The sequence below is a fragment of the Phascolarctos cinereus genome, unplaced genomic scaffold (assembly GCF_003287225.1).
Source record: "Phascolarctos cinereus isolate Bilbo 61053 unplaced genomic scaffold, phaCin_HiC Scaffold_3;HRSCAF=262, whole genome shotgun sequence".
NCBI classification, from domain to species: Eukaryota; Metazoa; Chordata; class Mammalia; order Diprotodontia; family Phascolarctidae; genus Phascolarctos; species Phascolarctos cinereus.
This window is the reverse complement of record NW_027555736.1, coordinates 188679870-188693821: the sequence shown is the minus strand read 5'-3', so window position 1 is coordinate 188693821 and position 13952 is coordinate 188679870. Positions and strand designations below refer to the sequence as shown.

The 13952-nt window shown below is 43.3% G+C and overlaps 1 protein-coding gene across 10 annotated transcripts in view; it reads left to right on the top strand.

The window, feature by feature from the left end:
- Positions 1 to 13584, top strand: part of PPIP5K1 (diphosphoinositol pentakisphosphate kinase 1) — a 40990-nt gene extending 27406 nt beyond the window's left edge. For 5 of the 10 annotated variants that reach the window (XM_021009200.2, XM_021009198.2, XM_021009194.2 and 2 more), the window contains 3 exons: positions 678 to 809; positions 1087 to 1200; positions 11774 to 13584. In XM_021009200.2, coding sequence (XP_020864859.1) covers positions 678 to 809; positions 1087 to 1200; positions 11774 to 12525 — 998 coding nt within the window. In that variant the 3' untranslated portion in view covers positions 12526 to 13584. The remainder of the gene's footprint in view (positions 1 to 677; positions 810 to 1086; positions 1201 to 11773) is intronic. The other 5 variants (XM_078151373.1, XM_078151372.1, XM_021009199.2 and 2 more) reach the window with 2 other exon arrangements.
- The last annotated feature ends 368 nt before the right edge of the window (positions 13585 to 13952 follow it).

The window sequence follows — 13952 nt, the reverse complement described above, 5'->3', positions numbered from 1 at the left end:
AATTAACCAAGGAAGAACTCTCACCCTCCAGCCTGCTCATGCATGTGGTTTTGCTGGGCTGAACTCTGTGTGTACTGCATGCTCTTTCAACTTCTAAAGACTCCACCTCCCCTACCCACTTGCCGAATCTGCATGTTCCACCCATCCTCCCCCCTCCAACTCCATGCGCTGTTAAAGACCCTGAACATTACCTTCCACATAGTCCCATTGCCTTTTCATTCTAGAGTCCTCTACTTCCTTCCAATCCTGTGACCTCACCTCATGTCAGATACTATAGCATCTTGCTCTACACTCACATCTTTTTCTCCCAGAAGATTTTAGGGGTTGACGCCAGTAGAATTATAATCTTCTCCTAAATTAGGCATTTATAGATTAGGGTTTCCTGAATATGGCAATTGTGGGTCTTTAGAGGCAAGTGTTTTTGGGAGGCTAGGCTGTCCAGGGGGACTGAAGGAAAGAAAGGTAAGCTTAAACAGGGGATCTACAGAATTTCCTTTCCTAGTAATTCTGGAAATCTCACTTTTCTAGGGGCTCAGTGGTACTAGCTTTTGAGAGAGAGCTCACTATCCTGGTGACTTAGGACTCACTTTCCCAGTTTCCTTGAGTTCTGGTCAGGTGTCTTCTGCCTTTTTTTTTTCTTTGCTTACTTTGTTCCCTTCAAATTTTAACCTTGGCAGGATTTGAAGGTTGTTCCATGGTGCCCACCATCTACCCACTGGAGACTCTGCACAACGCTCTCTCCCTTCGCCAGGTGAATGAATTTCTGAGTTCAGTCTGCCAACGGCACACAGCTGCCCAGGTATCTGCAGGTATGAAGATTCCCTCTGAGCCCTTCCTCTTTTCCTCCAAGGTATGGTCTGAGCCGGAGGACCATGGCAGGATAGGGCTGGGCAAGGCTAGGAAGGAACATCTGATCACACATAGATAGGCCTCTGCTGACCCCTAGCATCTCTGGAAATGGTTCCTTGCCAGTTTTCCAACATGAGAGGGCTGAGAAGGGGTACGCTAGTTGAGACTTGTGAGGAAAGGCCTTGGACCCCACACACTCAAACTCCCACTCATGTGTATTCTTTCTTCCCTCTCCAGCTCTGTTTGATTCCATGCACAGCAACCAGGCTCCTGGGGGCCCATTTGCTCCACCCCAGACCCTTCACTCACCCCCTTTGCAGCTCCGGCAGCGCTCTGAGAAGCCCCCATGGTGTGAGTGCTCTTGGGGGGAGGGAATAGGGGCATAAGGGGTAGGGGATGAAGGGATGGGAAAATAGATGAATGGGGAAGGGAGCAGGAGGGTTGTGGGATGAGAGGCAGGTAGATGGAGAAGATAGTAGAACTAGGAAAAGGAAAGTAGACCTCTTCTTGGGTGAGGTATCCCCATCCACTATAATTGAGGCTAGGAAGTTGTAATGTGGGGAAATGTCTTCTCCCTCTTCACCTCTGCATTCTTGGCCCACCTTGCCTCATCATTCCTCCTCACTGGAGGTGACTGAGAGATAATGAGGAGGAAGGACACCAAATCAGAGGTCATAGAGGGAGAAGAGCCCCCTGAGGAAGAAAGAATAGAAACCCAATTCCCTTATATCCCTAGTTGGACTATTTATCTCCTTCCAGGAGCATATGCCTAGGGAGGAGAGATGGATATATAGAACAGACGGGAATAGTACATCAAAGCCCGCCACCGACTGTTCCATGTTCAGCTTTCTCAGCTCATTCTCAGGCAGTGCTGGTTCTCCAGTGAACTTGAAGGACACTGGGGAAGAGAAGGAGGTGTTCTGCCTACCCCTACTCCTTATTCCACCCTCAGTCCTTGGGGATAGTATGTAGGTCATCTTGATTATCGCGGCCATTTGTTTCCTTGTGGACAGGTCACAAGATGTTCTTTTGCTGTGGCAGTGAGGGAGGGAAGAATGACAATGGGTAGAAAGATCACTGGATGATGATTTTGGATTGTAGATATTGATGTTAGAGAGATCTTCCCCTGAATACTTATCTTTTCTTAACAACTGAAGTCAGATGTGACTTGCTTTCATTATTTTGCTTGGATTACATTAGAGGTAGAGCTGAGGGAGAGACCCAGGTTTTGATCATATAGGCTATAGTGTCCAGGGTTGTGGAGCAGCACTTGCCATCTGAGACCATTAGAATGTTAGGGTTTAGTGTGATCTCAGAGGTTACCTAGTCCAAACAGTACCTAAACACTTACCTCTTCTACAACATGGCCCAGAAGTGGTAATCCAGACTTTGCTTCAATGTGTCTATTGATAGGGGACTCACTATCACTACTCTTCAAGGTAACGTATTCAATTCTCAACTAGCTCCGATAGGAAGTTTTCCTCCTATCAAACTGTAATAGTTGTCAGAAAAGTGCTTGGTTAAATTGAAAGCACTCAATAAATATGACTTATTATTATTGATTTGTATTGAACTTGATGTTTACTAAAATATCCAGATCTTTTTCATACAAACTGTTGTCTAGCCATGCTTTCCTCATCCTAGGCCTATAAAGTTGTTTTTTTTTCAATTAAAGTGTAGAACTTTGCAGTTATACCTATTAAGCTTCATCCTATTAAATTAGCTCATTGTTACATTCTTTCAGCATCTTTCTGGATCCTGATCCTGTCATCCAGTGTATTGGCTATTATTCTCAATTTAATATTTCAAGAGGTTCATGATCTTCTTGCTATAGGTATTCTCTCCAGTAATATAGATTGTAATTCATTCATACCTTCTCATTCTGTGTGATTCTGGCCTCTGTCTTCCCTTGTATCTTCCATAGAGGATGGGTTGTTGGGAGACCTTCCACTAGATCTTTTAGCATTCAAGAGGTACCAGTGCTACATCCAGGCTTCCTTTTTCTTATTCTTTGCTTTTGCCATATGACTAGCCTATCTGCACCAATCCTATGGATTGTTTATCTGTAGAATCCTAGAATAGGAAGGGACTTCAGCAGTTTTCTAGTCCAGCCCAAACTTGAAAGAAATCTCTGCTTTAATGTGGTCATCCAGCTTCTGCCTCTCCTAAGGCAGCCCATTCCACTGTTGGACAGCTCTGAATTTTAGAAAAACTTCCCTGATATAAAGAAGCAGTGTAGTATAGTAGTTAGAGAGGAAGTATTAAAATTAGAAGTACCCAAGACCCACTTATGATTCATACTACCTTTGTGACCATGGGCAAATCACTTAATGCCTCACTGCACTAGGCAGCTCCCTAAGTTGTTAGGGACTGTTAGAGACTTTGTAAGCTACATATGAGTTGCTGAGCAATGTGGACCAACAGAAGTTGAGAAGTTAGTCCAAATGTGGTGGTTCTAGCTTTTTAACACTGGTAAATATTATTTCATTTTTCATTAATTTGTTGTTTTCCCAATTTCATGTATGAATGCTGTTTAATGATCTGGCTCAGCTCTTAAATCAAGTCTTCTGAAAGACTCATTTTCTACCTTCTACAGATTCGATACCCTTTCTACTACTTCTGTTATAAAAGAAATACTGCGGAAAACAAAACAAAAAACTGCTTTTAAGCTCCCTCCATTCCTTCTTGGTATTAATTTGCAAATGATTTTACTTCTGGCTTCTATGTCTCTTCACTTGGCAAAGAGATTATGTTTGGTGGCTGAGGTTGTTTCTAGGCTCTTTTAGCTTCTTTCTTTTATTATATCAACTAAACTTCTTTAGGAAATGGTGGTAATCAATGAGTTTTCAATTATCCATTTCCCAATTTTTAGCATCATTAGTTTGTCTGAATAGGTTAGGTTGGAGTCGTATTTGACTGTCATGTCATCTTCTCATAGTGATCCTTTTTTAGTTTGGTGTTTTTAACTTTCATCCAACTAGTTGATTATATGACTGCACATACAGCTGTAATCCAGAAATGGCTCCCAACATCATTAGTCAGTCATTTTCTGTCAAGGTATACCACACCTCTTAACCCTGACTGTGTGGCTATGAGCAAGAAGCATCAGCTCTTTAAACCTTAATTTTCTTACCTGTAATGTGAGGATAATAATATCTCTATAACTATCTTACAGGATTTTTATGAGGCTTAAATGTGATAATGTAAAATGTTTTGTAAAATATGATGTCAGTATATAAAGTGTCAGTCATTCGATTGTTTCATTTTTGTGATGTTATTCAGCCTTGTAAGGTAGCTAAAAGGCACAGTGAATAGAGTCAAAAAGTCTCATCTTCTTAAGTTCAAATCTGGCCTCAGACACTTATGAGTAAGTATGCACAGTTTTATAGCCCTTTGAGCTACTACTCTTCTGAGTGGTCAAGCCTTTGGCATCTTTGTTTCTTACTCCTGAATCATACTTTCTAACGTTTTTTGCCATTGTCTCTTATGTCTACTTTTGCCTTGATGTCACAGAGTATCCACGTATATATTGACTTGGTTTGGAGGGTCTTATTGAATTATTCAAAGAACTTTTTTTAACTTCTTGCTCAGCAATAGATGTTGATGCATAATCAGTAATCATTTTTGTGTTAATCTCTTTGCTTATGTTCATCATGAGATGTGCAATCAAAGTGAGATCACCAAGTATCTTATTGTCTCTAGGCTCACAATGAAACCAAATTTGCAAACTCTTTAATTTGTCTTTTCAAAGAGATCCTATTCTCTCCCTTCTAGTTAGCTATGGCTTTCTTCTATCTCTCTTTTCATTTAGAGAAAGAATGCCATCATTGATATGGTTCATTCCTCCAGTAAAAAAAAAAATCTGTTCTTTGGCCATTGAACAAGGATTTCACATTTAGAGTATCAATAGCTAAATTAATGTTAACAGTCTAAAACTTGTGTGATTCTCAGCACCTTCTTCTTACTCTTCTACCATTTTGCTAGTATCACAGTAGAAGCAGCTAAGGATGGGGGGGGGTGGCATAGGGCACACACAAGACTGAAAGCCATTTTGTATTTTTCTTTGTTTCTTGGGTTGCCATGGCCTGAGAATTCCACACCTAGCAGCCAACCTAGTAATGATGAGCTTCTCCATATTTAGCTAAGATAAAAATAAAAACAGCAGGCAGAATGTCATGGGGCACATATTCAAGGCCTTTCCATCTTAGTAGAGCATGCCAGTGCTTGTGCTTCCTTATTATAGCCTTTAAGAACCAAGGATTACTGCTATACCATGGTGAGGCATATGTAAATGCATAAAGGACATCCCAGAAGTCTTAGCGCAAGCTTTAAAGCTTAATAGTTTAAAACTGCCCTAAGGCTTTGGGATACACTGGATATATGGACAGACTTGTGATTTTGTCACCATAGGGAACTTCCAGATGAGAAAGTCTACATCAAGTCTTTCAGTCCTCAGTGTCTCTGCAACTTAGTCTTAGAGAGTTGCTGAGAGCACTAAGAGGTTAAATGATTTGTCCAAAGTCACACAAATAGTTTGTGTCAAAGGTAAGATCTGAACTCATGTCTTCCTGATTTTGAAGTCAGTTTTCTATATGCTTTATGGTCTATCATTTATATACACATAAACACACATTGTCAGTAAAAATGTATTAAGCACCTACTGTGTTCCAGGCATTGTGCTAAGCTCCGGGGATACAAAGAAAGGTAAAAGACAGTCCCTGCTCTCAAGGAGCTCACAGTCTAATGAGGGGTATGACCCTCAGACAGCTATGTACAGACAAGCTATATACAGGATAAATTGAAAATAATCAACAGAGAAAAGGCACTAGAATTAAGGGGGGGTTGGAAAAGGCTTCCTGTAGGTGGGATTTCACCTGAGACATAAGGGAAGTCAGAGAAGCCAAGAGGCAAAGATGAAGAGGGAGAACATTCCAGGTTCCATGGGGAACAGCCCCAGGAATGCCTAGAATGGGGAGATGGCGTGTCTTGTTTGAGGAACAGAAGTATGAGTGGATTGCAGAGTATGCGGTGGGATGTAAAGTGCAAGAAGACTAGAGAGGGGAGGGCCAGGTTATGAAGGGCTTTGAACGCCAAACAGGGGATTTTACATTTAATTCTGGAGGTAATAAGGAGCCACCGGGGTTTATTGAATGGGAAGGGGTGGTGATCTGGTCAGACCTGCTCTTTAGGAAGATCACCTTGACAGTTGAATGGAGAATGGACTAAAGTGGGGAGAGATTTGTGGCAGTGAGATCACCCAGCAGACTATTGCAGTAGTCTGTGCATGAGGTGATGAGGACCTGCACCAGGATGGTGGCAGTGTCAAAGAAGAGAAGGGGGCATATGTAAGAGATATTATGACTTTGGCAATAGATGGGATACGACAGTTGAGAGAGAATGAAGGATGTAAGCCTGGGGGATTGGTAGTACGCTGAACAGTAATAGGGAAGTTTGGAAGAGGGAAAGGTTTTAGAGAAAAGATTATGACTTCAGTTTTGGACATGCTCAGTTTAAGATGTCTGTAGGACATCCAGTTTGAGATGTTCAGTAGGCAGTTAGAGATACGAGACTGGAGATCAACAGAGAAATTAGGGCTGAATAAGTTAATTTGAGAATCACTAGTTGAGTTTGAGAATCCATGGGAGCTGATGAGTGTCAACTGAAGTAGTCTAAGAAGGAGAGGAAAAGAAAGCCCAGCACAGAGTCCTCCTGTGGTTTGTCTACTGTTAATGGGTATGATCTGGATGAAGGTCCAGCAAAGGAGACTGAGAAGGGGTCCTCAGATAGTTTAAGAGGAGAACCAGGAGGCAATAGTGTACCCAAAACCTAGAGGAAAGAGAGTATCAAGGAGAAGAGGATGATCATCAGTGTCAAAGGCTGCAGAGAAGTCAAGAAGGATGCAGAGTGAAAAAAGGCCATTAGATTAGAAGCTCATAAGTAACTTTGGAGAGAGCAGTTTCAGTCGAATGATGAGATTGGAAGCCAGACTGTAGAGAGTTAAGAGTCAAAGGAGAGGAGGTGGAGGCACCTGCTGACCTTAGCAAGGCAGAGGGCCACCTCTTCATATGAGATTGGAATGAAGGAGACACTAGAGGTCAAAAGCATCTGGGTAATGTGAAAAAGAGAAGAAGAGAGAGAGTTATCAGTGAATGGCCTCAATTTTTTCAGTAAAATATAAGATAAGGTTCTCAACTAAGAGGGTTGGATTTGGGAGAAAGGACTGTCAAAGTGATCTTCCTAAACAGGTCTCACTATGTAACAAACCCACTCCATCCCACCCTACCCCACTCAGTAACTCCCTTATAAACTCCAGGATCAAATGTAAAATCCTCTTTTTTTTTGTTCTGTCCCATTTTCTCCAACAGTTTGCACCCTCTACCATAGCCGCTCTCTCAGTCTGCTAGTTACTTTCCTACTACTTACAGACAAGACCACATTTCCCCATCCTCAAAAAAACCCTCACTTCACTCCCCCCAATCACTCTCCTCCCTTTTGTGGCTGACCTCGTTGAGAAGGCTACCTACAACAGGCACCTCCACTTTCTCCCCTTTAATTTATTTTTAGTTTTCAACAATCACTTCCATAAGCTTTTGAGTTTTAAATTTTCTCCTCCTCCCTCTCTACCTCCCTCCCCAAGATGGCGTACAATCTGACATAAGCTCTACATATGCATTCCTATTAAACATATTTTCACAGTAGTCATGTTGTAAAGAAGAATTAGAACCAATAGAAGGAACTACAAGAAAGAAGAAACAAAACAGAAGGGGAAAAAAAGAGCAAATAGTATGCTTCAGTCTGCATTCAAACTCCATAGTTCTTGGGAGAAGTATTTTTTTTTTTGGGTGAGGCAGTTGGGGTTAAGTGACTTGCCCAGAGTCACACAACTAGTGAGTGTTATGTGTCTGAGATTGGATTTGAACTCAGGTCCTCCTGACTCCAGGGCCATTGTTCTATCCACCTAGTTTCCCTGAGAAGTCTTTCTTAAACATGTACCATGTATCAGGCACTGTGCTAGTACTTTACAAATATCTCATTTGATTTTCACAATAACCCTGGGAGGTGCTATTATTACCCCCATTTTACAGTTTGAGGAAATTGAGGCAGACAGGTTAGGTGACTTGCCTAGGGTCACATGGCTAGTAAGTATTTAAGATCAGATTTGAACTCAGGTCTTTCTGACTCCAGCTCTCTATCCACTGTACCACCTAGCTGTGTGGTTGAGTTGGAATGAAGGTGCAGGTTAAGAGAGTTGAAGTTGATGAACTGAGAGGACAGAGTTTTGAGGGGGCATTTACTTGTATGTTGAAGTCCCTAAGTATAAGTGTAGGGAATAGAATGTATGGGAATACTGTGACCTAGGTACTAACGTCATTGAGAAAGAATGACATAGGATGCATAGAAGACTGCAGCAAGGGCCCTGGGAGTGTGATATAGATAGTATGGAGTGAATCTCAAAGGTGGGAATGTTAAGTGATAGTGGCAGCTGGAGTGGCACCCAAAGCCAATCTGGAGGTGGCAGTGAGGAGCAAGGAGGATGCTTACTCCTCCTGGTTCAGTGGGTCAGGGGGATCAAGTGTCCCTAGTATTGGATACAGTGGCTAGTACCTGCAAGTACAAGAAGAAGGAAAGGATGTAAGAAGAGGTGAAAGATGAAGGCAGTTTTATTAACACCAGGATGGAAGTTCAGAGGGCATGATGAAAGGGACTGGGCAGAACTTGGTAGCAAATCAAGAGAGATGGGGCTAAAGTGGATGGAAATGAGAGAGTAGAGACTGGAAGCAGTTGAAAGTGTTTTTTGTTTGTTTGTTTGTTTGTTTTTGCCTAGGCAGCCAGCGATTCTGAAAGGGGAAAATAGGAATTTGCTAATCATTAGATAGGGAAATACCATTGGGCTAGTGCTTCTGCTTGCAAGTGTATGAAGACAGAGGGCAGTATCATTTTTTGTTTTTTGTTTTCCTCAAGCACCAGGGAATACAGGATATCGAATTGGGTGTCTGGGTCTGGTCTCTGCCCATCTGGTGATTGGCTGTTCAGGAGCATGACTGAATTTATTTTCAGTGCCAGTTCCTTTGCCTCATTCTAAAGGGGGCATTGCATATTGCATCCCTGCACAGGAAATATGTGAATGACTTCTGGTCAGACTTGATGTCTGAGCCTTAGACAAGGTCTTGATTTCAAGAAGCTTGGTGTCTGACTCTGATCCCGGGTAGAATCCTGGTGGCAGGAGGTTTGTCCAGGTTCTTAATGGTTATTGGGGATTGTAGGGAGAGTGGGATGAAGGCATTATTGCTTTTTTTTCTGGGCATATATTGGTAAGGAAAGTCTGCAGGGTTGTGGGTTTTTTTGTTTGTTTTTTGTTTTGTTTTTGGCAAGGCAATCAGGGTTAAGTGATTTACCCAGGGTGACGCAGCTAGTGAGTATCATGTGTCTGAGGCCGGATTTGAACTCAGGTCCTCCTGACTCCAGGGCTGGTGCTCTATCCACTGTGCCACCTAGCTGCCCCCTTTTTTTTTTTCCATTTTGTTTTGTTTTGTTTTGCAGGGCTGTGTTGATACAGGACAGGGCAGACACAGCCTCCACAATGAGGTGATTTCCAAATCCAGTCCCTGAGAGGCCTAGGAGTTCTAGCCTTACTCTCCCAGAATCACTGATAGGGAAAGGAAGAGTTGGTGTTAGAACAAAAGTTTCGGTGTTAATGATGGGATCCTGAATGGGGGGCTGTAGTTTTGCAGTGATGACACATAGTTGAGTAGGGGCAATCTCCAAGTGGGGCATTGGTCAAGGGCAAGAAGGCCCCTAAACCAGGCTTGGGGGTGGGGAGGGATCCAGTGATAAGAGTCCATGAAGGAGTAGAGGTTGGGGCAGAAGCCTTCCTGTTAATGGAAGCCTCCATTGGTTTGGGTGTTCGGTAGTAATGGAGAGCTGTAGTATTGTTGTAATGACTCAAGGTAGATTAGGTTGCCGTGGACAAGAAGAGGCCCTGAAATCTAGCTCCTGAGTGGGACTTTTATCTTGGTTAAGCCATTGCAGCTCCACTCTGGCTTCCTGGTAATGGAGGCTTTTATCGTTGTTGTTGCAGTGACTCAGGATGAAGTAACAGGTTCCAGTGTAATAGGTTCCCCTAGGGGAGGGGCTTCCAAACCCAGTCCTTGATCTGGGATAGTTCGTCCTATCTCATTGGTCAAGGGACAGCAGCTCCCAACCCTCCAACTTCTCCCTTCTGCTGACACAAACTGCTCTCAGTTACTTTTCATCTTAGTAGATTTACCCAAATGTTCTAGCCTTTTCATGTCTTTTTGGAGCTAGGCTCAGTCATTCATTGTGTTTATTATTCCCCCACCCACAGCTTGGTGTTATCTGTAAATCTGATAAAGTATCCCTTCATCTAAGTCACCAATTAAAAAATATTGAGTAGAGTAGTATCAAGAACAGATCCCTGGGGCACTCCGCTTAAGACTCCTCCAAACCTCCAAAGTTGGCATCAGGACATTAATTAATACTCTCTGGGTCTGATAACTCAGCTAGTTATCAGTCTGCCTAAGTGTATATCTCTCAATCTTGTCCATAAGGAGTGTAAATGACTTCCTCAAAAGCTTTGCTGAAATCCAGTTGTACCATGTCTTTAGCATTCTCCTGATCCACTAACCCTAGTAAATGGAAGTGAGGTTAATCTGACCTGACTAGTTATTTGGCCAGTTTGAGGCAGTTTGGGGCTGTAGTTCTCCACCCATTTTACTTTAGCTAACTTTCCCCTCCCCTCACCAAGGGAAATTCAAAGGAATCCAAAACAGTTTCAGTATTCCAACATCGGCTCAGATGAGAATTCAGCCTAGCACAGGTCACTGACCAGGTTTTCTTTTTTTGATCCCTTTCTTTGCATGTGGATTTCTTAGCCTAGAATAAGTAAAATCTAATGACAGATTGGCATGGCTGGTGCAGCATGCCTCTGATTCCCAGGCTCAGTTCCTCTTTCTCACTCCATTCCATTTTTGTGTGAGAGAGAGGGCAGATGTTTGAACAAGGTCCTCAGAATCCAAACTCAAGGCAGATTTGGGTTGGCAGTGCTGCCAGATCTGGGAAAGTGGAGAGTCTATCCTAACATATCTTTTCTTATATTACAAGATTATTGGGAGAAAAGTACTTTTTAAACCTTCAGTTGCTGTTTCTATCTCTCTTCTCTCTGATATGAGTGATTTCATACATGAGTTATATGTGATCATAAACACATGTATATATGTGCACATATTTCTATGTACACATACGTACATATGTATCTATCTTTACAATTGTTATGCCTGCATGGAGACCCCCAGCCCCTACCTCCATCCCTCACTTATGACACATTTCTACACTGCAGCTGCCCCAAGCTTTGCAAGTTCATCCAGGATTGGGGGGGGGGCGGGGGAGGAAGGGAACAAGCATTTTTCAAGTGCTTATATACCAGGTACTGTGCTAAGTGCTTTACAAATATTATCTCATTTGAAAGCACTTTCCTATATGACCTTAAACATTCCCACTCTAAGCTTTAGGGTGTCTTATGATGATCTTGCACCTGCCTCGCTCCCTTCTCCTTTAAAGGTTTCTATGGTGCCAGGCCCCTGAAAATTATATATTCTTAACTCATCTCTGACCCATTTCATTCCTTAACCAAGATATTTAAGAAACATATATGTAGTGCCTACTGTGTTGAGTGCACCATGCTAGGCCCATAGGAGAGCTATGGAGTAAAATAAAACATGATCCTTGCTCTCATTGAGTTTACAATTTAATAGGCCGATAAAAGACAAACATACCAAATATTACTTCTGATAAATTAGAGCAAGACTGGCACTGGCCCACCCAGTCTGGCAGTTCTAGCTACACATAGAGGGTGGTACGTAGTTCTCTGGCTATCCTGATTAAGTCCCTTTGCTTTGCTTTACAGATAGCAGTGGTCCCTCCAGCACTATGTCTAGTGCTGGTCCCTCTTCCCCTACTTCAGTAGATGGTGGCTCCCATTTTGGCTTCAGTGACCGTCCAAACCTGAGTTCTCAAATGAGTGAGGAACATCAAAGTCCTGGGCAGCCTCAGGAGATCCCTGAGGATGGGGGCAAGGAGACCACAGAGACAGAAAAAGGACCCTCCAAAATCATCCAGCCACCTCAGGAAATGCCTGCAGAGAGTGGCCAGCTGTTACAGGAAGCCCTGCCTGAAGGGGTAGACCAGGCATTCCAGGACGTTCTGATGAAAGTTGAGCAGGTGACTCAGGGAGCCTCTGAGGTCAATCAGCTGTCTCCAGAGGGCCCTATCGAAGTTGATCAGCCCTCTCAAGAAATTACTGTGAATGTTGGTCCACTTTCAAAGGAAGCCCCTAAAGTTGGCTTCATGTCCCAGAAGATTCCTGAAGAGGTTGACCAGCCAAGCCAAGAAGCTGATAAGGAGGTTGACCAGTCAACCCAAGAGGGTCATAAGGAGGTTGATCAGCTGCCACAGGAGGCTTCTGAGAAAGCTGACTTACTATCTCAAGACAGTCTTGAAGAGATTGACCAGCTGACCCAGGAGGGTACTAAGGAGGTCAATCAGCTATTTGGAAAGAATGTTCTTCAAGACCAGCACCTGTGTAGTGACCCAGACCCTTTAGACCAATCCCTGACCTTCAGCCAGCAGTCTCCCTTCCCACCAGCACCACATGACTAAGCACTCTGCCATTAGTGGTCACATTGCACCAATCATTTGAACCAGCAGCAGCTCTGCTGGCCACCTCACCTACTAGTGACAGGCTTTGGCTCCAACCAGAGGGCTCTGAGGAAGCTCTCTCCTCATTAAGAGGTGTATTATTGGGGCAAGAGCTGGGCTGGGGTGGAGCCAACTCTGCTAAGGGTCCCTTGGTTCTGGTTGCCTAATCAGTGTCCTCAACTCCTCAGAATAGGCCAGAGGGTTCCAGGTAACTGAGAGTTGAATGAAACGTCCTTTTGTTGCTAAAGACAATTAAGGACCAGCACGGATAAGAGAACGGATCCAAGGTGAGGGCTCTGGATTCTGGCTAATGTCCTAAGAAAGGGTGAATAACCTCCCAAGGTCCCTTGGGCCCCATGGGCATTCAAGAGGTCTACCCAGTGTTCTTTGGGCAGGTTTAGGATGGCCAAAAAAATTGGGAGAGGGAAAGAGGATCCCATTCCCCAATTAACCATCCTGGGTGGCCTCTGATACTGAAATTGGGCTATAGATATTCCCATATCATCCCCCAAGTGCCCCCCTCCTATCCACCTGAACAACAGCTCTGGCATAGGATGGGTATCAAACTGCTCTAAAGATTTAAGAGTAACCACTTAAAGCTGCTTTAGGGGTATCTTGCCTTCAGGGGACCCTTGGCCAACTGCTGAGGGGTATCTTGGCTTAGTGTGGGGAGAGAGTCTATAGTGGAGAGAATCAGGTTTTATTTTAAGCAATTAGAAGAGATCACTATTGTACAGACAGGAGCAAAGATTTAATATATATATATATATGTGTGTGTATGTGTGCGTGTGTCTATATATATATATATACATATGTATATATATACATATATATACATACGTATATATATACGTATGTATATATAATATGTATATATATACATATGTATATATATATTTCTGTAGTGAGTCCAGGGCTGGGCCACTAGGGACCAAGCACTCCAGGGTCCCTGTGAGGTTTGTCCTTGCTTCTCTGTGTCCTTAGGGCCAGGTGTGATTGTGAAGCTTTTCCCAAAGATGGTGGGGGGGAGGGAAGGGTGGGAAGGGAGATACAGTCATTTGGGTTGGGTGAGGGCAGGAACATTGTGAGTGCTCAATAAATATGAAATAATGACTTTAGTGGTATGCTGGTCTAAGTGTGAGCATGATACCAGGTATAACTGGGTGAGTGATAACTGGTATAAGATTCAGTGTTGTTGATAACTAATGCATTTGGATAGGAATGCAGTAAAAAGCCAGTGGAGGCCAGCTATTCTAGGAGATCCCTGCGGACCAGCTTTGCTGGGGAAGCCTTGAGGAGTTTGACTAGTGGGGTGGGGGGTCAGGGGAGGAGGGTATAGCTATCTGAGTTACTAGAACCTTGGGTTTCTTACTATATTTGTGGAGTCA